This window comes from Dipteris shenzhenensis, chromosome 13 (genome assembly GCF_047967505.1).
Source record: "Dipteris shenzhenensis isolate YYH24624 ecotype China chromosome 13, Dip_SZ_1.0, whole genome shotgun sequence".
NCBI lineage: Eukaryota > Viridiplantae > Streptophyta > Polypodiopsida > Gleicheniales > Dipteridaceae > Dipteris > Dipteris shenzhenensis.
Window position 1 is genome coordinate 49,850,351 of NC_141608.1, and position 25,060 is coordinate 49,875,410.

A 25,060-nucleotide genomic window follows, 5' to 3' on the forward strand; every position below is an offset into this window, starting at 1 on the left:
CTGAAAAAAGGAAATATGTCCTCTCCTTATCCAGCTTAGAAAAATTAGAGTTGAGGGTGCAGGGTAGCCTATAAAGGCAGCCCTTCCCCTTCACTTGTTCCAGCCCTGAGGGAGCCCAAAAGGGTCCTATCCTCGGCTGGACCTAAACCTATCTCTAATCCTAAGACGGAAACACTACCCTACTATTCTCCAATGGGTACCAGTGAACAAGGATTGATCTGTCTAACTTGACCTAAGACTGAGAGACTCACTTGCATAGCTTGTGCCTCCCTGGACAAGGGCTCACGAAGAGGTCACAGCATACGACAAAATCTCCTATTAGGGAACTATTACGCACTCGTCGATGTAGCCAATGTGTCACATTGCACCGAAGTGCAGGGGTTCATGTGACATTCCCTCCTTCACTTGGCGGTATGTTCATTGCTTCTAAGTAGTCCACCAAAATTTGTGGGAACTCCTGGAAAAAGTCTTCATCCAACCACACTGCTTAATGGGTACCTCGATCACGGAACTTGGTGTAAAACTCTCGGATCCTACGTCCTAACCCATGCTTGAATTTATGAAGAAGGATCTGCTCTGGCTGCAAAACTTTGGCTTCATCAAGAACTTCAGGTTTCTGCTCGTCGGAAATCTCGGTAAGAGGAGGTCCAAAATATGGCTTCAACAAAGCTACATGGAACACATTGTGCATAGTCCAACTAACCGGAAGGCGTAACTTCATTGAAAGATCATTGATCTTTTGAATAATAGGGAATGCTCCGAAGCTCTTGAAAGACACCTTAGGGCATCACTTGCCCACCTGCTTCAATCTTTGCTTGATAATTCATAAATACACCCATTGACCCTCTTTATATCTCGTCTGGATTTGTTAGCCTAGCGCATGTACAATGCTTTAAGCTTTGGCAATGTGGGTTATCACAGACTCCGCAATCTCTTCCATTGATTTGGTGGTTTTGTTGGCTTCAAGAGATAGAGACACCATCCGGGTGAGGAGTGATGTAAAATGCTGTCCAAATGCCGCTTCATAAGGTGTGCGACTAATGCTTGAAGAATAGGTATCGTTCAAATGGCATGCACAAGTGGAAGAAACTACTCCCACTTTCCTTGAGCATCATGACAATATGATTTTTAAATATCAAATGCCATAACATTGTACTTTTCCGTCTCTCCATTCAATTGTGGATGGAAAGCGCTAGACATCTGTAGTTTAGTACCAAAACTACCACACAAGGCTCGCCAAAAATTAGACGTGAATTTGGAGTCCTTGTCGGGACATGATGGTCCTTGGCAACCCTCCAATGGGATACCAATGCCTTATGAACAAACGAGCTACATCTTTAGCACTGGCCATCTGTTTGCAAGAAATAAGTATACAATATGTCCTAAAGCCTTGCTTGGATATGAGATATTAACGGAATCCTTGGTATGCTCCGATCACCGCGTATAACGGCGAGCTCAGGTAAACCTTCCATAATAGTGAAGGTGTCATGCCATCAATTAGGCGTCGGTACATGCTCACGAAACCACTCAATCCCAAGCATATGTCGCACCCCATCAAAGGCGTCAGAATGAATCCCGCGTAAAAATGACCTTCTGAACTAAAAAAGTAAAATGGACGGCCTTATGCATGATGTGTGTGCGCAAGCCGGATGTGAACCCGTCCATTCCAAGCTCGTGAGGCACCAAAGTGCACCCCACTGTCTTGGCAAGCTGAGGAGAGATGGCATCCGCTGAACTTCCCATATCAAATAGGACAATGAGTTGATGCTCATTAGCTGTGCCATATGCTCGAATGAGCACCTTCTTTTGGTCTGAGAGGTCGCCCTCCTTCTTACCTTGAAAGACCACCGTGGGGATGGCATTCAAAGCAGGGAAGACGGCATTTGTAGCTGAGGCTGGTGGCGGGGCTGGCGAAGGAAGAAGTAGGCACTTTCGCAGCCTTTTCGACAAGCCACTTAGGACAATCCTTCTTGCCGTGCCTAGCGATGTGGTGGCAATGAAAGCAACGACGTTCTTGGTGGTACCGCTTCTATTCGTCGGGCTGCATATAGCTTCACGTAATGTCTGCTTTAGCCTTCTCATCTGGAGTCATCTTTGGCTTGGACTCCTCCTTTTAAATTGGTTGTCATTCTGATGATCCTTACTCGCTATGTTGTTTGTCTGCTGCGGGGCTTTGGAATCCTTCTGAACCTGCTTGGGCTTTCCCCCGTTTAGCATCATTTTTAGTACTATTTAGGTACCACTATCATATTTAGAACTATTTAGGTACTACTGTCACACTCTTAGTAATATTTAGTACTATTTAGGTACTCTTAGTACTACTATCATATGCTATAGTACTATTTAGGTACTACTGTCACACTAACTTTTAGTACAATCTAGGTGCTACTGCCATACTTCGTCAGGCGCTAAGTACCACTATCATATATAAGGCATTTTCTTGCGGTGCACATTGGCCTTTAATGAAATTATAAATATTTCCCAATACAAGAATACCACGTCCAATGTAACAAGGTCACAATGAAAAGAGGACAAGGTCATCACTCTGGCGCAATAGTTGGGCGTGTCTGAGAGCGATAAGATGAAGCAATTCATTCGAACATTGGATACTAACATCCGTTTTACCATCCGAAACTTCGACCCGTCCGATTACGAGCGGGCGCTGACTCTCATCCAGAATGTCAACACAGGCAAACATTTTGGGAGAGACGAGAACACTCATCCTCCAGGTTAAACATATATACTTGAAGAGCTGAGAGATACAAATAACAATCTTCGAGAGAGCACGGAAACACGCTTCTAAAGACTACCCAAAGACCTGAGAGGCAGCACCGACCAATACCGAGACCTTGATGCTGTCCACATTGACAATGTAGGGCACTTCTGCAAGGCAAGCAAGAGGCTTGTGCTGTCCACCGGGATGCAGGGTTACTGCTTGAGTGAGAGAGTGAAAGCTAGGAGTAATAGATTCTAAAGAGAGATGAGAGATGACTGAAATATAGAGCTGAGAAGTGAGCTGTGCAAAACCGTAAAGAAAGATGTAAAGAGCTGCTGAAACAGTACTTTAACCTTACTCTGTTTGCTGGTCCAAATCCTCAACTCTGGTGCTGCGTGTACACCTCCCGAACAGGCTGAACTGAAAGCCAAAGGCTCAGGCTGATCAGGGCCAACTCCAGAGGTTTCAGGGCTGCACACAAGAGGCTGGAGGGGAGCTGTTTTGCAGTGCTGAAGGCTGGGGAGCTGGATGGGAAATGAGGGCATGGAGGCCCCCTTTATATAGGGCTGGAAAATGGCCGACTTTCTAGTCGGTTATTTTGGGGCTGGTTGGCTGGTCCCTTGGCCCCATAAAATGCAGCCCTAGGCCCCATAAAAGGTGGCCTAGGGAGGGGTGCAGGGTACCCTATAAGGCAGCCCTTCCCCTGCCATTCCCCTTCACTTGTTCCAGCCCTGAGGGGGCCCAAAAGGGCTCCTTTCCTAGGCTGGACGTATACCTATCTCTAATCCTAAGACAAAAACACCACCCTGCTGTTCTCTAGTGGGTACCAGTGAACAAGGATTGATCTGTCTAACTTGACCTAAAGCTGAGAGACTGACTTACATAGTTTGTGCCTCCCTGGACAAGGGCTCACAAAGGGGTCACAGCATACGACAAAATCTCATATTAGGGAACTATTACACACTTGTCGATGTAGCCAGTGTGTCACATTGCACCCAAGTGCAGGGGTGCATGTGACAACAATGTCCACGTAACTCTGAATGTGCATGCGGAGCTTCCCAATTATCGGGATAACTGACTCATTGTGCCCTGGGCTAGCCATATCTGCATCACATAGTGGCCCATCTCTTCTGCCTTTAGCCCAAATTTTCAGCCAACTCTAGAGAAATGAAATTGGCTCATGCCCCTGGATCAAAGAAGAACAAAGCTGTCTAGTCACGGATATTGCCCCATGCGCCCTGGGCTAGCCATATCTGCATCACATAGTGGCCCATCTCTTCTGCCTTTAGCCCAAATTTTCAGCCAACTCTAGAGAAATGAAATTGGCTCATGCCCCTGGATCAAAGAAGAACAAAGCTGTCTAGTCACGGATATTGCCCCATGCTCTGCATAGCTCCGTGGCATCTATAACATATATGGCTCCAGTGACATCTGGCATAAGACCAAGGTGGGTTTGGGCTTCTTACCCCTCTGGTCATCCTTCTTTTCTCCCTTTTTCTCACTCCGATCCGATGAGGAAAACTTCCTGTTTCTATTTGGGCATCCATGTGCTCGGTTGCTACCCTTGAAGCCCGAAGTCTTCCTCCGCAAGAGGGCATAAGCTGTAGTGGCATTTTCTATAGCTGAGACATATTGGAGACTTTGGTTTTGGTACAGTAACCCCGGATTTCCTTTGGCAGCCCACAACAATACTTCTCACTCTGTTCGGACAGTTCCACACGCCTATAAGAACTCATGGGCAGCAAGGCTTTCCAAAACTTTTTGTTGTACTCCTCCAAGTTCTTACATTTTGCGGCATCTAGCTTGTGCCAAGCTGTCATTATGTCCACCACTTTTGTTGCTTGGTACTATTTCTTTCTGTTTTTCAATAGTATGCTTATTAAGAAATGAAATGTTTTCTTACTGTTCAGTTACGGACAATGGGGACCAGGTCTAGCATTTGAGGGTGGACCCCCTTGCTTGGGGTTATGGGCATTAGTGACCCACAAGAGTGATGGCCTCTCTTTGAGAGGGACATCTGGAAACCACACCCCACCAGAGTACTCAAACATGGAACCAATCAAATGCACAGATTGCATACTCACCTAGGAACCATTCAAGAGAATGTTCCCTGAGCTTTGGGTGTGGGCTTGGCAACATGCCAAGAGTAATGGAGATACAAGATAAGACGACAAACAAATGAGCTCAGTATGGCTCAATTATGACCTTAGAGTACGTCAATAGATAGTCCGAGCTGTTAGGAACCCGTGGGTGCGATCAGAATTGAATTCTGACAACTTTGATATTTTAGGGTTTTTGGGAGTGACATGTGGCAGCTTCCACATGGCAGACTACCACATGGAATCTGAGCTGGCAGGTCAGTCCACTTGTCCCACACATGTGGCAGCATGCATGGCAGGGCATGTAGGCCAAGTGTCTGGCCCCCAATCTGGTAGATTTGGGGTAGTGGTTGTGGGCTGTCCTCTTTGGGACTGCAGCCCACCAAAAATCTGGGACAAGTGTCCACCTTCCACTCTAAGCCGCGGGGGGGGGGGGGGCTGAGCCTATAAAAGAAGGCCTCTCCCCTTCATTCCCTACATGAAAAATTCGTCACTTTTCTTCTCCCTCCTTTTGGTTGATGCAGCAGAACCTCTCCAGCTCCTTGGGTGCAGCCAGCTTCTCCCCAGGCCATTCTCTCACCTCAGCAGCACTTTCTCTCTCTACAATAGCACATTCTCTCTCTACAGTTCCAGCCCCTCCTCTCCAAAAATCTGCCCCCTCACCTCTTCTGGAACAGCAGCACATCCTCTCTCCTTCTCCTAGCCTGGAGCAGTCACAGCCCCTTTCTCTCTCCTGCTGCAGTCTTTCTCTCTCTACTGCAAAATTTCTCTCTCTACTGTTCCAACCCATTCCCCTTGTAGAAATCTGCCTTTCCGTGCACCTCTGGAACAGCAGCAGCTCCTCTCTTACATCCCCTCCCTTGGGATCAGCATTGGCACTCTCTCTCTACAGCTATCACTCCATAAAGGCTTTCTCTCTCTAGCCTACAGGAAAAGGACTTCCTCTACAAAAGGGTCAAGTCACGAAGGGAGCCTGTATTGTCAATTTTATCTCATTTACAGCACTACTTCATGTTGTTTCTACTATCTTTCTAGAAACTAGTGCTTGCCTCTAATGTTGGATGTAAGTGGTGATTGTTGCACGCTTCTTCCTTGTGGATTGGGCAAGCCAAGAGTTGAAACCTGAGCTTGGAGTCCTCCTTTTTGTTGTCTACCTTGTACATATGCTCTTGAGTCTTGTATCTAGGTCCTAGGCTTTCGCTGAGTTCATCAGTTTGGAAGGTGCATTGCACCTTGGTCTTGTATCTCCATTTTTAAGAATAAAGTGAGCCTGGATAAGGGGGGGGGGGGGCGTCTTGGCCCCTCAATCATATTGCAATTTCCAATGATGTCACTTTGTGTTTAAGCTGTATAAGTCTTAATTCCAGCTTAATTGAAATCTCTTAAGTTCAAGTATATGTGTTTGGCAACTCGCAATCATTTCATTCAAACGCCTCTGCAAAATCCGTTGTCTGGATTGATAGAAAGCACCGAGTAGTTTACATGGTGAGCCAAGCAAATGAAAAGACTTGCTTGAACTCAACCCAAGTGGTAGGGGCTCTACCTTGCAAGAGCAAATTAGTCCACCATTGTAGTGCATTGTCCTTGAGAAATGTGGCTGGCTTCCTGACCTTTGATGACTCCGTGAAGTTCCCAATAGCCTAGGCAGCATCAAATTGTTGCACAAAATTCAATGCTTTCAACATGTCCTGTGTCCCATTGAAGGTCTCAAACTTAACAACAGCACCACCCTCCCTGTAGTGTTTCAATTTGCCCTTAGGTGCAATATTGTCATACACAGGTGGCTGCAAATAGGGAGGTGGCATCATATGGCCTATACTTTGTGCATTATTGCCAACTCCCATTTTCCAGGTCCCATTCCATGCATCGGTGACATGTTCATGGAACCACCCATCATCCCTGGCATCCCCATCAGCAATCCAGGCTACATCCCTATGTTTGCATATCGTGTTGGCATTTGCAGTCGTCATACCCCCCATCATTTGTTGCTGATAATTTTGCATTCCTGGCTGAAGACTTCCCAAGTATGTGCCAAGCATTCCTAGCCCTTCTGGGGCTGTCCCACTATTGCTTGGAAGACCGACCCTCCTCCGAAGTATCCTGGGTCCATCACTAAAGGAGAAAAGGGTTATTGTCCATAATTCTTAGACTAAAAATTGTTGCCCTGTGGGGCATTCCCCATGCCAGGAGCATCTAAGGGCATTACATGTGGAGTCACGGGTGGCTGTCCACTTGAAGGTGCATCATTATGTGTAAGCCTTTGCTTCCTCTGCTTCTTCTTGGATGTCTTTTTATTCTTGGGAGGGGCATTCAAAATTTTAGCTAGATTCTTGAAGAGCGCTTCTGCATCTAGTTCTTCAGCTTCATCTTGAAATACCTCAGTGGCATGCCCCGAAAGAACATGTTGCCCCTCACCATCCTGCCCTTCTTCACCCTCACTAGTGTTTTACTCCTCCTCAAAGCTGTCCAACCTCTTGCTCTGAGATAGTCAGGGACCTCTCACGATGTGACATGCTTGTTGTTTTTATGGCTGTAACAAGAATGCAATGGAGGCTTTCTTCACCCAACACTACAAGGGCTCACCTTCGTAGGAAGATGGTGACAATCCCGGCAATGGAACCACTAAAACCGGCCTTCAGTTAACTAAAGGACAGTAAACTGTAACTAACTTAGCATACACTTCATTCACAGCCACATTGCAACATTTCCAGCCACTTCCATTAGTTAGTTCCACTTAGAAACAACTTTAAATACACTTGTGGTGAGGCTAAAGTGCCCCTGCTCAAAAACCAAACACCAAGGACACCGATTGGCCACAAACACTTTGGCACTCCTTCCAATATTTATTTAATTCTTCAGGCAATGGCAATTGTGCAATTACATCAAGGGCTCACCCTTGCACTCTACTACACTAGCAGTCCACTTCCTAAGCCAATACATACTTAGCATCAAAATTGTCACGGGGACGTGAATGTATGAACTGTGACTAACTTTGGCTTAGGGGACTAGCCCAAGGGAAGCGACACTTCCCAGAAGTCCCTAGGTGCACACACTAGGCCTACATGCTAGATGCAAGGCAAGGTTTAGAGGGGTCTTAAAATTGCTCGTTGTTTATGTTTATAGCAGCAAACTACATAGCTTGCTGTTTCAAGAGGAGGGTATGTCACGGGGACATGAATGTAATGAACTGTGACTAACTTTGGCTTATTAGGGGACTAGCCCAGGGAAAGCAACACTTCCCAAAAGTCCCTAAGTGCACACACTAGGCCTACATGCTAGAGGCAAGGCAAGGTTTAGAGGGGTCTTAAAGTTAGGCCCAAGGAAACCAATGTTTCATTGGTTAGAAGGGTTAGGATTTAAGTGTGAGGGGTAAACCAATGTTTCATTAGTTTGTGTGGGTTAGAGCATTAATGAGGGGGCCACGTGGCAGCCCCTCATGCACACCTAGCCTCTTGCTCCCCTTCCACCTTGGTTTTGATGAAGGTACAGGTTTTCTTGAACGTTGCTGGCTCCTCTCTCTTTCCCTACGCATCCCGAGGTCCTCTCTCTCTCTCTCTCTCTCTCTCTCTCTCTCTCTCTAAGGCTCTTTCTCCAAGGCTTCCGTACGGCTATACGGAAGCATTAATTATTGATTGTACGGGCTGTTGCACGGAATCCAAGGCCAACATCCCTTTCCCTGGTTGTACGGAAGATGCACGCATCCCTAGGCTGTTTGTACGGTTGATTGCACGCTTCCCGTGGTAGTTTGGCGCTGATTTCGAGACTATTGTACGGCTGTTTTTTGCATATTGTTCAAGGTGCACGCTTCCCTAGGCGGATCTTGCATGCTGCGTTGATCCCTTTCTCCTCCTCCTGCCCGTGATCCTCCTGCTCTTTCTCTTTCTCTCTGATTCCAGCCCGTTATCTCTCTCTTCCTTCCCCTCTCCTAGCTGCAAGTTCCTCCTGCTAGTCTCCACACTGGATCTATTTCTTCTAGAGGTGCTTCGGAGCTGGATTGAAGTCAGTTGAAGCTGGTTTGAGTTCTCTTGTCGCTATCCCTTTCATGTTGATTGCATTTGGTGATTTTGGAAGCTCGTTATTGCTCCATTTGTTGTTGGAAGCCCCTCTTGGGCATTTAGGCAGTGATTGGGCACCAATCATAGGGGGTGTAATCAAAGGGGCAGTGTGGGGATTTTCTTCCTGTATTGTGGTCACTTGTTCAGTCTGAGATCTATGTTGAAGCTTGATCACCCTGAGAGGCAGGTCAGTGGGTTGTGGGATTGCTAGTCTTGGTTGAGTAAGTTGGATGCTTTGTGGAATGCTTGGACACCTTTACAATTGGTCATGGACAATGGTGAATGCCTTAGCATTGCCTTGGCACTGGGGTACTAGTGTGTGCACTGGGATGCAATGCAGGTTGTAGCCAAAGTTTGGCTTGGACAGTGGAAATAGCCTGTGGGGCAGAGCACAAGGGTGAGCCCTTGTCGTATGTATCAATTTCATTCCTAAAGAAATAAATAAATACCGAAAGGGGCGCCAAGTGTTTGGGGCCAGTGTGGTGTCTTGTACTTGGTTTCATTGAGTAGGGGCACTCTAGCCTCCATCCATTTATTTCTCCACTTGTTTCTAATTGGTATTGTTTAAAGTTAAGTGGTTGGAAATGATGCAACGTGGTTGTGAATAATGAAAATGCAATGCAAGTTATGGTCTACTGCCCTTTAGGAAACTGAAGGCCGGTTACATCCTAAGCCAATACTTGGCATCAAAATGCATCCAACTCCCAGGTGTCACTGGAACCCAACTATCAAGGCATAGCTAAGGCATTCCACACTGACCGTGGCCCCCATTAAAAGTGGCAATGCATTCCTCATGTCCCAGAAAGTGTTCAAATAGCCTCAAGGCATAAGAACTGCAATACACTATCCCTCTAGCACTTTTCCAGGTACACCCTCTGTGGCTGGGTGTCTATTTACAACCTGTATGGCCTAGAGAGAACCCTGAAGCAAAACAGAAGCAATAACAACTTCAAAAATGACAAATGCAATCCAAAAGGAAGTCAGAATATCCATACCCACTGTCCATGGAAGACGGGCAAGCTCTTTCCAGCATCTATCCTCTGTCCAGGCCCCCGAGGGTCAGAAATAACTCCCAGCCAACGGAAAAGACAGAGAAAATGAGAAATATAGATTCTGGGAGCTGAGAACAGAAAGGAGAGCAAGACTCACGGGTGCAGTGGCCAAAAACTGGAGAAAAAGGCTAGAACATCAGCAACAGGGCCTTCAGAGGTGCACCAACAGCCTGTACATCTTTCGGAAGCAACCTTGGGGTGCGTGCTGACTGGAGAAGGAGGCTTTGGAGAGAAGGATGCATGAGCAATTGCCACGTGGCACATTTGCCCCCCTTCATTAAAGTCCAAACCCCTACAAACACACTTAAAAGCTTTAACCCTCTTTACCAATGACACATTGGTCTCCCCTTGGGCCCAACTTTTAGACCCCTCTTCTCTAACATTAGCCTAACACTTGGGCCTAGTGGTTGCATCTAGGCATTGGATGCATTCCTAGGGACTTCTGGGAAGTATCACTTCCCCTGGGCTAGTCCCCCAAGCCAAAGGTAGTCATGGTTACTAAATTCACGTCCCCGTGACAGTCCTTGCCTTCGAGCTCCCACCATTTGTGAACCACATCAAAGCTTTGATACCATGTTACAGAGGGTACACTTAGTGTGTACTCCAAAACTCCCACCACTTGTTTTTTTTAAAAAGAAAAAGGAACCTTCTATTAATGTTTGGAAAAATCAACCATACAAGTCAGCTATCCCTGAGGTGCTGAGCATGGGAAACAAAATCAGAAAAACTGGCTGAAAGAAGGCTAACCTATTACCAGAGACTCAGCTCATTGCATAAGGAATCTCTTGCATAGTTTTTTCCATACATTACCATACACATACCGCATATGGGTACGGAAGTATGATTGGAGTATGGATCAGCCCCTGGGCTGAATCATACGTGACCCTAATTTTAGCATGGAAAGGTAGTTCATGATAAGTGGTTGCCAGCACAGTGGTTGGTTGCACACTAGGATATTAACTTCCACCAACGAGATGGTATTGCAAGATGAATGGCATACAATTCATTTGTTTAGGATTTGTGGATTAGTTATGGGATTGACTAAAATAAGTGCGGTGGTTGTTTGGTATATACTAATAACAAGCGTGGGATTTGTCGTTTGGGATTTACAAAAACAATTACTAAAACAAGCACGGTGGTTGTTTGGGATTTACTTAAAGAAGCGCAGTCTCAAATACATTTTCCATTTCCCAACCCAAAGAGAGTTTTATAGACCCAAGAATCACACAGTGGTATATTCAGATCCAAAGCTTCTTATCATAAATGTGCACTTCAATAGATGTGCGGTAACTAAATAAACAATGCCCAAGAGAGTGATGTAGAACCATCAAAATATATGTCGTGTCCAATGTGGACACAATACAAAAGCTATGTCTAGCGCACCACCCTCTATCAACGGAGTGCTGATTAGATGTGGACCCTTGTAATACAAAAGGCTGTTCTCCTACTCCGTGGCACCACCATAAACACTTGGCCTGCACTGCTCACCTAGAGCTTGTGTCAGCCTCGTATGTGTGCCCTGCAATCACACCTTTTTGCTGTTCCTCTGGACAGCCAATGGTGAGGCAGTGCTTGTTGTGGTTCCTTGACCTCCCTCCTGCTCTAAATGCAGCCCAAACTGAGGCACAAGTCTCCTCCGTGATCCTGCCTTCCTTGCTGTTGTGAGAGCAGCCAATGGTGAAGACCCTTGAGCTCTTAATCTTCAAAGCGTTATCACGCCTAGCTGTATGTTCTTTAATCTCTTCCTGAATGTCAGCCTTCTTAACCTTTGCATCGAACTCCACAATCACTTCCTTCTTTGCGCTCTGACTAGAAAGAAAGAAAGAAAGAAAGTCTATTAACATCCACGGAAGACCAAGAAGTCTATGGGACAACATGAAAACCATTAGTACATCAGCTTAGGGAGGGTAGCTCCCAAGGAGTGCATAAAGCAGCTCCATTTATTTAGAGTACCTACATTATGACTTGGAACATAATTGGCCATACATCAATTTAAGACTAAGAGTCTTTTGGCTTGAATTTAAACTCTTTAATGAGTGCTACGCCCTCATGGTACACTGCCAATTTTCCATCATTCCTTGCAGCCTTGACCTTAGCACTCGTAGATCCCGTGAGTTAAGCGTAATGATAGCATGACCTTTAGACTGTAAGATACGAGTTGATCTGGGTTCATCGTCATCATCAAGAGCATCATCCTTATCAACTGTCCAATCAATATTAGGCATGGTTGCTTTGATATGTGCTAATGTGTTGCTGAAAGAGTCCTCCTCTTTGCACCATCCTTCGGGGAGTCCCCCTATTCTCTCTCTCTGTGAGAATAGGGAGAGAGCAAAGTGTGAGAGCAGGAGCAGGAGAGAGAGAGAGCTGAAAACGCAATTAGATGAGTGTTACAACTGAATAGAGTGATAGGTTTTCTCTAAGTGACAAAACCTTATCCTTCACTAACCGTAGTTAGTGAACTAACTGTGGTTAGGGGGGAAAACCTCTAAGTGAGGGAAAAGTGCCCCTAACCTACTTATTACATTACATTGGTCACTGCTAAATTATAACAATAATTCTAACACCCCCCTGCAGTGCCAATGTCATGTACAAGGAAATGATCAATCACCAAATGGAGATAAGTTCAGGGCACTGCGAAATGCCTCAAACTTTTCACGTGGAAGTGCTTTGGTGAAAATGTTTGCAACATTGTCATGTGTTGACACATAGATCATACTGATCTCTCCTGCATGCAACTTCTCTCTAAGGTAGTGATAGTGAACCTCAATGTGCTTCGTGCGATCATGAAACATTGGATTCTTTGCCACTGCAATAGCACTCTGACTATCAGTGAGAATTGGAGAAGGACCCTCCAATGAAAGATGAAGATCAGCAAATAAACGACACAGCCAAACACATTCAACTGTCGCTGTGAAAGCTGCCCTGTACTCAGCTTCACATGAAGAGGTAGCCACTGTAGATTGTTTTTTGCTCAACCAAGAAATACAAGCTTTTCCCAAAAAGAAACAATTGCCACTTATGGACTGCCTAGTGTCATAGTCTCCAGCCCAATCTGAGTCACTGTAGGCATGCATCTGCAAGTCAACCCCCCTGGGAAACATCAAGCCAAAAGACTTGGTACCTTGCAAATAACGGAAGATGCGTTTTACAGCCTGCCAATGCATAGTCTTTGGGCTATGCATATATCTGCTCACATGAGAATCTGCAAACTGAATATCAAGACGTGTATTGCAGAGATAAATGAGGCATCCAACAGCCTGACTGTAGAGTGTGACATCAATTGATTCACCTGCATCATGCATTGTAAGCTTCAGCCCCGGCTCCATGGGAGTAGCTATTGGCTTACAATCCTGCATGTTGAATCTATCCAAGAGTTTCTGCACATACTTGGATTGAGACATACCGATGCCACTTTTCTCTTGAGTGAACTGGATTCCCAAATAACAGTGTAGCAGTCCCAAATCTGACATGTCAAAAGTGGTCTGCAATTCAGCTTTAAAATCTGCAATATTATCTTCATTTGACCCTGTGAGCAGTAAGTCATCTACATAAAGAATGATGACTAAAATATCCCCCCCATCCTTCTTGATGTAGAGGGTGCTCTCAGTTGGACTATTGTGCAGCCCCTTGCTGGTCAGAAAGGCATGAATTTTTGCATACCATGCACGTGGGGCCTGTTTCAGCCCATACAAAGCTTTATTCAGCTTGCATACTTGAAGTGCATTTCCTGAAATTTCAAAGCCTAGAGGTTGTTTGACATAAACCTCTTCCAACAAGTCTCCATTAAGGAAGGCTGTTTTTATGTCCAACTGATGAACATGCCATTGAAAATTTGCAGCCATGGCGATAACTGACCGGATGGTTGTCATTCTGGATGTAGGAGCAAAAGTCTCCTCATAGCCTATGCCCTTTTTCTGAGCATATCCTTTTGCGACCAGCCTTGCCTTGTACCTGTCAATGGTGCCATCTAGCTTTCTTTTAACTTTGAAAACCCACCGTGTACCTATGGCATGTTTACCTAGTGGCAAATCGACAACTTCCCATGTCTGATTTTTCTGAATGGACTCCAACTCATCGTGCATGGCATTCATCCAATGCACATTATCCTGTACCTTTTCAAATGTCTCAGGTTCCTCCTCATCAAGAAGAGTACCTACATAAGCTGATTCAACTGAAAGAGCACCTCCCCCCTGCCTTACTGCACTCCGAGTTCTGCCAGGTAATGGAGCATCAATTTTACTCTCCCTGAGAGTTTGTAACAGCCAATTTGGGACTGTTTTTGCTGCATGTATATCTGCAATTTCTTACTGAACAACCTCTTCCACTGCTTGTGGAGGTGGTAAGATATCCTGTGGCTGAATCGGAGCATGTGGAGGTATCTGAAAATTCTAATTTGCATCAGATATATCAGCAGGGGAACCCAAGGCAATGGGTAGTAACCCCTCAAAGACATCATCGGAAGAAGAAGGCAAATCAAATTCAGCTTAAGTGTGAGCTGAATTTTCTGAAAATATAACATCTCTACTGACAATAATCTTGCGTGTGACAGGATTGTAGAGACGGTAGCCCTTGCTCTCTGCACTGTACCCAACAAAAATGCATTTGATTGCCTTATCAGACAACTTATGCCGAAACTCAACGGGCACATGAGCATATGCAAGGCATCCAAAGACACGGAAATGATCCACAGAAGGCCTTCTCCCTTGCCAAACTTCATAGGGAGTCTTGGTCTTCAAAGCTTTTGTGGGTCCCCGATTCAAAACATAATTGGCACACATGAGACCTTCAAGCCAAAATTTGTGAGGCAGTTTTTTGCTTTTTAGCATGCATCTATCCATCTCCATAAGAGTACGATTTTTTCTTTCAGCTTTGCCATTTTGCTGAGGAGTTAGCCTCACTGTAAGCTGATGTACTATGCCCTTGTCTTTCAAAAAAGCATCAAAATCTGCAGACAAGTACTCCCCTCCTCTATCTGTGCGTAATGTCTGTATCTTGAGTCCGGATTCATTCTCAACCATGGCTGCAAAGTGTTTGAAAACCATAAACACTTCTGATTTGCGTTTCAGCCCATAAACCCAAGTGTAGTTGGAGTAGTCACTGCACCAATGTTCCTGCACTAGTCGCCTCCACACCAGACCTTTCCAAACCTGTGCACCTGTATTAGACTGTTCCACTTGGTTGAGTAAGATTCCCAAATCTTGTAGTACACGTCTCGATTCACAACAATCATGTTGATTATGAAAACCCAGAGTGGATATTCCGATAATATTTGCTGGGGGCACATCTGTCAGAGACTGATCCAATGTACCCCGGACTCTTCAAGATGCTCCTAGGCTGAAAATGAGAAGGTATTTCGCAGTTGCCCTGCAGAGTCCCTAAAATATTCCTGAATCAGACTTCCATTGGATCAAGGTGAGACTTTGTTGCTGGACACTGAGTGGGTTGACAACAAAGAGTGGAGGTTATTCTGTAAATCACCTAATATTCCCAACTTTCTGTTCCCCTTCCACCAGGAGAAGGATCAATACAGCTCCTGCTGGTCATGCCTTAGTTCCATACAGCTTCTGCCCAGCAAATTTATTCCAATCATCTTTGCACTACTGCACAACCTTTCTCTGCTTGTCACAGCTTGTGATGACAACCAGGTACTTTCTATTATGCTGCCCACATGGCAGCCCATGTGCTGCCCATGTGGCTGCCATAATTTCTGCTTATGTTTTGTGTGCTTGCTGCCCACATGGCAGCCAATGTGCTGTCCATGTGGCAGCCTTGCTTTCCCTTTCAGATCAGCCCATGTGGTAGGCTCAAACACTGCCCACATGGCATCTAACACTTGCTGGTCCACCTCCCCCATGCACTCCTCATTTGGGGGCTCACAGATGGGGAGGTCAACAAGGATGCTCCCCTCCACCATATGATTCCTAAGTCAATATAAATTCTTTTCTCCATAAAAGGTTAATACATGCACTTGAAAACATGTGGGATGGGATTAATTTGGGAAAAGAAACCAACCAGGACATGGCCACTATGAAGGCTTATAATCATGCAAAATGGGATTTTGAGGTCCCTGTGTGAACCGTCCCCCTTGTTAATAATTAAGGTTCCCACCTATCACCCTAATTATTGACAAGGGGGACACTCATAGCACAGACCTCAAACGTCTACATCTTGCTGTTGGAGGTCAATATCTCCTGATGTCACCGAGAGAGAGGGCCTTGCTTGTGCTTGCGCCCGCCGAGTGTGAGGCTAGGATGGATGAGAAAGGGCTTCGTTGTGGGTGTGCCTGCCCCCTGTGAGGACAGAGTAGGGTAGAGGGCAGACAGTGTGGCAGCCTCCTATAGGGCTGCAGGCTGTGGCAGCCTGGTCGGGGTGGTTGGGCAGGAGTAGAGGGCCTCCTTGGGCTGTCTTTGAGGCCTTTATAGTTCTATGTGGAAAGCAGGCCAATTGGTCCTTGGGGCGCCCTGCAGTCAGCCTTTTGGAGGAGCAGTAGGGCTGGTACCGGCCCCTTTTATAGGGCTCTGGGCAGCCCTAGAGGTGGGTCGGCCCACCTAGCCTAGTTGGCCCCTAGAGAGCTGTGGGATCGGCCCATTTCAGTGGCTGGTAGGTTCCCTAGCAGAAAGTAACCTCAAATAGAGGTAGACCATGCCATGCAACCAACACCATGGGTATCTTCCGATTGTGTACTTGCATTGTTCCTCGGTCCACGATTCTTGTTGGTTTACGCCTTGCATTATCCTATATCTCCTGAAACAAAACAAGACCCTCGATTAGTGAGTCACCTGCGTGCAAAACTTTCTTAAAACGAGAAACATGAAACACTAGGTGCACCTTACAACCCTATGGTAATTCTAATTTATAGGCCACCTTGCCTATTCTTTTTAGAATTAACCACGGCCCACAATATCGGGGTGATTACTTAGCACACTCTCTTGCAGTCAACGACTTGGAGTGAGAAGGAACTTTGAGAAAAGCTTTTCTCCTTCTTTAAATTTCCTAACGAATCTGTTTTCATCCGCATATGCCTTAGCTCTATCCATGACCCAGCGGATGTTAGCTCTCACAAGTGCTAGCATCTCCCACATCTGAACCACAAAGTTCGCAACACTAGGCACTTTCTGAGGCATTCCAACTGTAGTTGGTTTTGCTAGTCTATAACCATAGTTCAGCTCAAACGGACTGAACCCTGTAGAGTAATGTTTTCTATCATTGTAGGCAAATTCTAACAGTGGCAACCACTTGTCCCATGTATGTTGCCTTATGCTCTAAGTATATCCTCTAAAGTTTGGTCAACAATTTCTATCTGACCATCCGTTTTTGGATGATCCCCACTACTCATTCCCAACTCAGTCCTTAGTGTCTCAAACACTGCAGTCCAAAAATGACTGGTAAATTTAACATCCTTGTCTGACACGATAAATCTGGGTAATCCATGCAGACGAAATATATGTTTAATAAATGTATGCAATGGTAATCTGATCGTGTAATTCACAACAAGACCTTCTTTAAACCTTTAGCAAGGAATTAGCGTTGTACACCATAGAGAGAGAAAGGAGATGAGGGTAGAGAGAGAGTAGAGTCGACAACCAATTGGGTCCCTATACCCACTGAGGGCCCCCTCCCCCAATCAGGGGAGAATTTGCTTTATACTTGGAGAACTGAGAAATACAAAGAACACTCTTCGCAAGAGCAAGGAACGCACTTCTGAAGAGCTCACTGTGCACACATAGAGCAGACGCAAAGACCTGAAAGGCAACGCCAACCAATACCAAGACCTTGATGCTGTCCACACTGACGATGTAGGACACTTCTGCAAGGCAAGGGAGAGGCTTGTGCTATCCACCGGAATGCAAGGTTATTGCGTGAGTGAGAGAGTGAAAGCTAGGAGTGATAGATCCTATAAGAGAGCTGAGAGATGACTGAAATAAAGAGCTGAGAATGAGCTGTGTAAAACTGTAAAAGATAACTGAAAAGAGCTGAATGAGGAAAGAGGGCATGGAGGTCCCTTATTTTTAGGGATTTTGGGGCTGGTTGGCTTGTCCCTTGGCCCCATAAAGGCAGCCCTAGGGGGGAGGGAGAGGTGCAAGGTAGCCTATAAAGCCAGCCCATCCCCTGCCATTCTCTTCACTTGTTCCAGCCCTAAGGGGGCCCAAAAGGGCTCCTATCCTAGACTGGACCTAAACCTATCCCTAAACCTAAGATGAAAACACTACCCTACGGTTCTCCAATGGGTACTCCTGAACAAGGATTCATCTTCCAACTTGACCTAAGGCTGAGAGACTGACTTACGTAGCTTGTGCCTAACTGTCCCTGGACAAGGGGTCAAAGCATAAGACAAAATTTCCTATTAGGGAACTATTACGCACTTATCGATGTAGTCAGTGTGTCACTTTATACCCAAGTGCAGGGGTGCATGTGACAATAAACAAATCCGCCACTTGTGGGGCACTAACCGACTCTCTAGTTAAAATAAAGTGAGCCATTTTGGTAAGACGATCAACCACCACAAGGATAGAAACATATCCACCTTGTGTCATAGGTAAACCTACTATAAAGTCCATGGAAATGCTCTCCTACCTACCTAGTGGCATTTCCAAGGCCTATAAAAGTCCGGGTGGCTTCACCCGCTTTGCCTTACTCACTTGACACGAAAAACAACGTGTCACATATTCATGAATATGTTTTCTCATTTTTTGCCAAAAGAAATCTCGTTTCACGAGATCATACGTCTTCTCGGCTCTTGGATGTCCCGCACATGGGCTATCATGGCACTGTTGAATGACTCTCTGCCTGAGATCATTCTTGTTAGGTACTACTACCTTGCCATTTCCTTTTAGCATACCATCTCTTATGGTATATCTTGCATAAGTTGACTTTTTTTGGATGCCAGGTCACCCTTTTCCCTAGGTTTAAGTACATGAGCCTTAGGCCATAGCTTCCTGACAAACTCGTTCACCTTTTGAGTTTCTCTAATCTCGGTGATTTACCTACAAAATTGCAAAAACATTATGTAAGAGTTTTGATAAGAAGTGTAAATAATGTTTTTGCAAAAAAAACATTTTTGCAAAAGAATTAGAGCTTGGTGAGTCCTAACAAGCATCTCTTTTGTTGAAGAGGAGAGTCTGCATACCTGCCACCACCCAACAAGAAAACGTGATAACAACCAATTTAACATTAGTTGGGAAGACAGGTGTCATAAACCCTCCTTCCTTGTTATCGGGGTCACAATAAAATAGAATCTTAATCAAGATACCCTCTTCGGTACCGAAACGTTAAGTTAAACTCCTGCATGAGTTATGCCGACCTAGCTTAGCGGCCTCTCAAGTCAGGTTGTTTACAAAAATGTCTCAGAGTATCATGATCAACATCAACATAAAACTCTGATCGATATAAATAATGTCTCCATGTTTTCAAAGCATGGACAACAGCATAAAACTCCAATTCATGAGTTGGCCAATTTCGTTGGGAAGGAGAAAGCTTCTTGCTTTTAAAGGCTATTGGCCTTTCCTCTTGGACGAGAACAACTCCGACCACAATGCCACTTGCATCGGTTTCAATGAAAAACGGTTTCTAGGGATCAACTATTTTTAACACCAGTCCAGAGACCACAGCTTGTTTTATGGTGTTAGAACTTTCTTGTTGATTTTGTCCCCATATAAAAGGTACTTTATTTGAGGTCACATCAGTCAATGGCGATACTATTTCGGAATACCCTTTGATATGTCTTCGATAAAATTCGACAAATCCCAAGAATGATCGCAAAGTGGTCAAACTCTAAGGGATAGGCCAAGTCAGTATCACAGCCACTTTCTTTGGATCCATTTCCACCCCCTCAGGTGCAATAATGAATCCTAAATATTGAAGTCTAACCATACACAGTACAGTTTTCTTTTTATTTACATAGAGACTGGCTTTCCTCAAAGTACTGAACACTATTCTCAAGTGTTCGTGATGCTCAGCAATACTTTTACTGAAAACTAGAATGTCGTCAATAAAATATACTACAAACGTCTCGATATACAAGCGTAGTAAATTGTTCATAAGCATGACGAATGTAGCTAGAGCATTAGTAAGTCCAAATGGCAGTACCAAAAACTCATAATGTCCAAACCTGCAACCTCCATCAGGACTCGGTACTCTACAGTTACAGCCATGACACCCTCTCCTTATGCACAGAATTACCAACAAGAAGGCTCAAAACGACCCATGCTTGGGCAACAAGATCAGATTTTTTATCTGCAGCAGGCAGTGAGAGAGCTACGTTTGGAACTGGCAGAAGTAAAGGCTTGACTTCACATTCTGGAAGGGCATGGTAAGCAGGCAGTAATTGATGAGACGATAAAATCTTGTAAGGATTCCCCCCTACCCCGCAGCTAGTCTCTACAGTCAAAGATCTTGTTCACATTGAAGTACAAACTGCTAAGAAGGAAGTGATTGTGGAAGTGGACACCAAAGCAAGTAAGTCTGATATTCAAGCAGAGATCAAAGAACACGAAGCTAGAAGTGATAAAGCGCTGAAGATTAGAATAGGGGGACTCCCAGAAGATTGGTACAAAGAGGAGGACACATATAGTGAAATATTGACAAAGATCAAAGCAAGCTTGCCCAACATTGAATGGGAGGATGATGATGAGCAGGATGATGACGACTCCAGGCCAACTTCTATTATGCACTATAAAGGTAACACAATCCTTACACTGAAGTCAAAAGATTACAAGCTGAAGGGTACCAAAGTATGGATAGCAGAGGAGCTTACATAGGCTCAACTCAAGAATAAGGGAACTGAAGTCAAGGCTGCCAGAAAGGATAGAAAATGGGCAGTTTACCGTGAAGGCGTAGCCCTAATCCGAGAGTTTAAATCAAAACCAAAAGACTCTCAGTCTTAAACTGATGTATGGCTGTTTACTCTTTCATACTATTATGTAGGCACTCTAAAATAATGAGGGTTGCTTTTTGCACTCCTTGGAAGTTGCCATGTGCCCTCCCTAAAGAAGATGTACTAGAGGATTTCTTGCTGTCCCATAGACCTTTTGGTCTCAAGTGGACGTTAATAGACTTTATTTCTTTCTTTCTTTCTGATACCAAATGATACGACTCAACTGGTAACACCAAAACTTCCTGTCAACATCACGGGCATAGGCACACTATCTTTCCACCCAGCCAACCTCTGGGAAAGCCTGCTCAAATCATTACATATAAATTCGCACCAGCTTAGCTTTTCCAAAGCCCTCATCTCCCTAGACGAATCTATATGCCACATGTCCTAATTGGAAGCCCCCAACCATGTACCCTTTTTTTACCCCTCTCTTTGGATAACATTAATTCCATTTGCCCCTTGGCAATTTACACATTTAGGTGCACCTAGGTCTTCGACCTTAGATTCATCTAGTCTGTGCCATGTCGCCCTCACCAAGGACCTTGACATTGATTCCTTTAACCGTTTACTTGAAACACAACAAAATACAATATAAAAGTCAGTCCTCTAAAAGAAAATGTCTACTGACCCTTCCGAGGTCATGTTACCTCAACTTGAGCATAACAGGAGGAGCATATGTAAGATGAAGAGAGGACTATTTTGGGGAAACTAAATTCTGTTTTTTTGGGAATTTTATTCTTTTTTCCCATTTCTTTCCTTTTTTCTCTGAAGAACTGCCCGTACCCCCTCTGTTTTTGTGTGCACTTTCAAACTGATAATTTCTCTAAGGATCACCCTACAGCTGGAATCATGGTAAACTTTTTCTGGTTCTTCATGGCTAACTTGAACAATCATAAGTGAAACTTACAATCATAACAGCACATGTCTGCAGGCCATCCAAAACGTTTTTGAATCCCTTCCCCTAAGGCAGCTGTAAAGGACGAATACAAAAATAATATAAACATGAGAATTGGTATTCCCTTCTGTATGCAATACAACTATTGAGCAACCTAGAAAAAGTATATCTAAGATTGTGAAAACCTGCTGCTTCCATAGATGTAAATCCATGTTTTTTCATCCGCACACATGCTCTGTCACAGCTTACACGGAATGAAAGTGAAGGATGATCTAACTCGTTGCCCTCTGAATTTTCGATCCTTTCCAAGGCTACCTGATTTTTTAGTAGATTTTTGAAACCAAAGCCTTTCCACAGCCAAAATATATCCAAGGAAAGTTCCCAATCTACCTGCAAATATAGACAAAACCTAAGTTTGGTAAGATGATGTAAAAAATCTCTTGCATTGCAAAATGAAAAGTTGAACTCTTTCTCTTGCGCATACCAAATTTGGCATGTCTTTAAGGTATGAGACAGCAGCATCATGTTCAGAAGGAATGCCCTACAAAAGTAGTGCAAATCAGTCAGATTTTCATGTGCATAGCAAATTTGGCATTTACGAGACAGCAGGCAACCTTTTCATAAAGGTCAGGCTTAGAGCCGTGAAAGTCAGTAAGATTTTCACACACTAAAAGAACCACATTTATACAACAGGACAATTCAGTGAATGTCCATTTTGAATCCATTCTATCAAAATTTAAGTAGGTCAGCTGGCTTTCATATAAATAATTCAAATCTTTCATAGCTAACTCATTTTTCTAGCATCATGCTCATTCCAGGTTTTTCAAAGGGTACATGTATGCATTTTGGAGTTACACAAGGAAGACCTGAAACTTCCCAACAAAGGCATATATATTGTCAGCAGAACGCAGCTTGATGATTTCCTGAGACACAAAGCATGAGAGGTGAATACCATGTGCTTAAGCCACCAGTAGATATTTCCTATCGAAAGCAATTTTAAAAACAGGGCTTACAGATGGTGATGACATTGTTGAGAAAAGTACTCCCCCAAGAATTGAAGAATCCCATAAAATACAAGTAGAGTTCAACTTTTGCAACTGGTCAACAAAAACAAATGAATTATAAGGCCAAAAGAATATAAAGAAAACCCACTAGTAATGTTGAAAACCACGTGAATTGATGCATGAGATTAGTATAAGTTCTATTTTCTTCTGGCAATCAAATTTTCAAGTCATCAAGACGTTAGTGCCAAGAAGAAGAGCTCTTTGAAGCCACCTAAGGCTTCATGAAGAAGGGCTTTCAGCACCCTCCTATTGGGCATAGACAGAGTGTACACAGTCAAAATGCACCACCTTTGTACTCTTTTAGTGGAATGTCTAAGGAGGCAACAAGAGTTGAGACTCTTGGAAACTGAGAACATAGAGAAGGACAAACTTTATAGCATGCAGAGGTGGTTGGGCCTAGGTGGTGGTCCCTCCTGGTTTTCTTTCAAGGCGATTAAAACAAGATATGCTAAGAAGCAAGTTGACATTTTCCAATGTTCAAAGGGAATTATCCCACCCTATATATTGCCCCACCCTTTTCACCCACCATCCTCCTCTACACGACTCGTGATATTTTTGAGGATCTTGGGGGCATTATAGGCTAAAACCCTACTCCATTACCCTTTTAACAATCATGACCCATCTAACCACCCAAGTTGAGCCCATGAACTAGATCTAACTTCATCACTCACTTTTCCAAAACTCCGTAGTGATGGATCATGGATTTTAGCATCCATAATGTTGGAAAATCTCAATTGCTTAATCTTTGCAAGATGTTTATATAGATGTTGGGAAATTGTCATGTGCTTAATCTTTGCAAGATGTTTAAATAGGACATTTGCCATCTGATCCTTTGTTGGGCAGTAAAGTACCTCAATTTTATTGCCTAGAAGTTTCTCATGTACGAAGTAATCTCACAATTGTAGGCGTTCCGTATAAGCATGAAATACTAGATTTTTTGCTAGCTGGATAGAGCTTTGCTTAATTTCTTATCTGTTTATTTGTCAATAAAGAAGTTGGTTCTTTTGTTCAAGTTCAATATCGTTAAGATTCTCATTAGCTAGAGAGTCTTAGATTGCGTTTGTGGCTCCTCTATCTTTTCCATTGTGTGGGAGTTGGTTACAGTAAGCAACTCTCTTCTTTGCATACTACCACAGCCCACTGTCAAAATCATGGATAGCTGTGGTCTCCGAGTCAAGCTCATGAGTCCAAGCCCAAGAGATCTAAAACCAAGACCTCCTCCAAACTGAAAAGTGTGGTGTGCCTGCCAAGGAGAGAGAAGCCTCAATAGTTATGTGTGTTTTGTTTGACTTGTAGTGAGTGCACAAAAGGTGTTAATAATTTCAGTTATCTACACACTGCCAAGGCGTCCAACTTGCTCATTCCATATTTTAGTGAGGCTCGCAAGTTGGACAAATCCAACTATCCGACCTGGAAAGTAAACATTTGGAGCCATCTAGTGGCTAGAAAAATCTAGGAGGTGACAATTAGAATGGAGCTGAAACCAGTGGACATGATGATGGATGCCACAAGAAGTGAAACATCTCCGTACTCTCTCAAAAGGAGAGAGGAACGATTGAGTTGCGTGAAAATGCAAAAATATTGCTTTACTTCAAATATTCATATGAACAGAAACTAAAATGTGCAATTTTGCTCGAGAAAGATAGACACGAGATTAAGGGGCCAAGACGACATCCACGAGATTACCACCTATTGGAGGGGATTCTTCCTTCTCCAACTGAGTTCCCCCAACACCACCCTAGCCCTTGTGGAGCAGAGTCCCATCTTCCTTGGCCCACACCTTGTTTACCTCATTCCCAAGTACCATGGGTTCACAATTGTTGAGCTGGCCACAACCCATCACATGTCTCGTTTCCCCTGGTGGCATTCTGCTTCCCAAGGCTTCCGAAAGAGTACCGGCCCATCCTCCCTTCCATCAGAGGCATAGTGCTAGAGTCTCCACTAGGCACAACAGCCTCGATCGTGGCAGATGATGGGGTCCCCCATCTCAGGATGATTGTTGAGAGTCCAAAGGCATTGCTTGAGGAGAGCCTCCTTGAGAGGGAGAGCTCCAACAGCAGGTTGAGGTTTTAGGCTTACCAGGTCAGTGCCTCAGATGCAAGCAGATGGGCCACTTGGTGCGGGCTTGTCCCGGAGGTCAAGGCCGAGCCCCCCCCCCCCCCCCCCCCCCCCCCCTAGACCCACCCCCTTCTCAAGCTCATCAAGGGCAACAGAGGGAGGCTCATGCAGATAGTTCCCAATGCCCTTCTAGGTAGCAGTAGAAGTCTCAGACACCCTGTGTCCCCGACCCCTCCATCTCGACTCCT

The 25,060-nt window shown here is 44.6% G+C and overlaps 1 protein-coding gene across 5 annotated transcripts in view; it reads right to left on the reverse strand.

Annotated features, from left to right (window-relative positions):
- LOC147895531 (uncharacterized) overlaps positions 1-25,060 on the reverse strand; it is an 82,238-nt gene that overhangs the window by 30,409 nt on the left and 26,769 nt on the right. For 3 of the 5 annotated variants that reach the window (XM_087384306.1, XM_087384303.1, XM_087384301.1), the window contains exons 2-6: positions 22,704-22,787; positions 22,557-22,613; positions 22,175-22,231; positions 21,876-22,080; positions 21,703-21,765 (exon numbers count right to left, since the gene is read on the reverse strand). In XM_087384306.1, the coding sequence (XP_087240432.1) occupies positions 21,703-21,765; positions 21,876-22,080; positions 22,175-22,231; positions 22,557-22,613; positions 22,704-22,787 (466 nt within the window). The remainder of the gene's footprint in view (positions 1-21,702; positions 21,766-21,875; positions 22,081-22,174; positions 22,232-22,556; positions 22,614-22,703; positions 22,788-25,060) is intronic. The other 2 variants (XM_087384302.1, XM_087384304.1) reach the window with 2 other exon arrangements.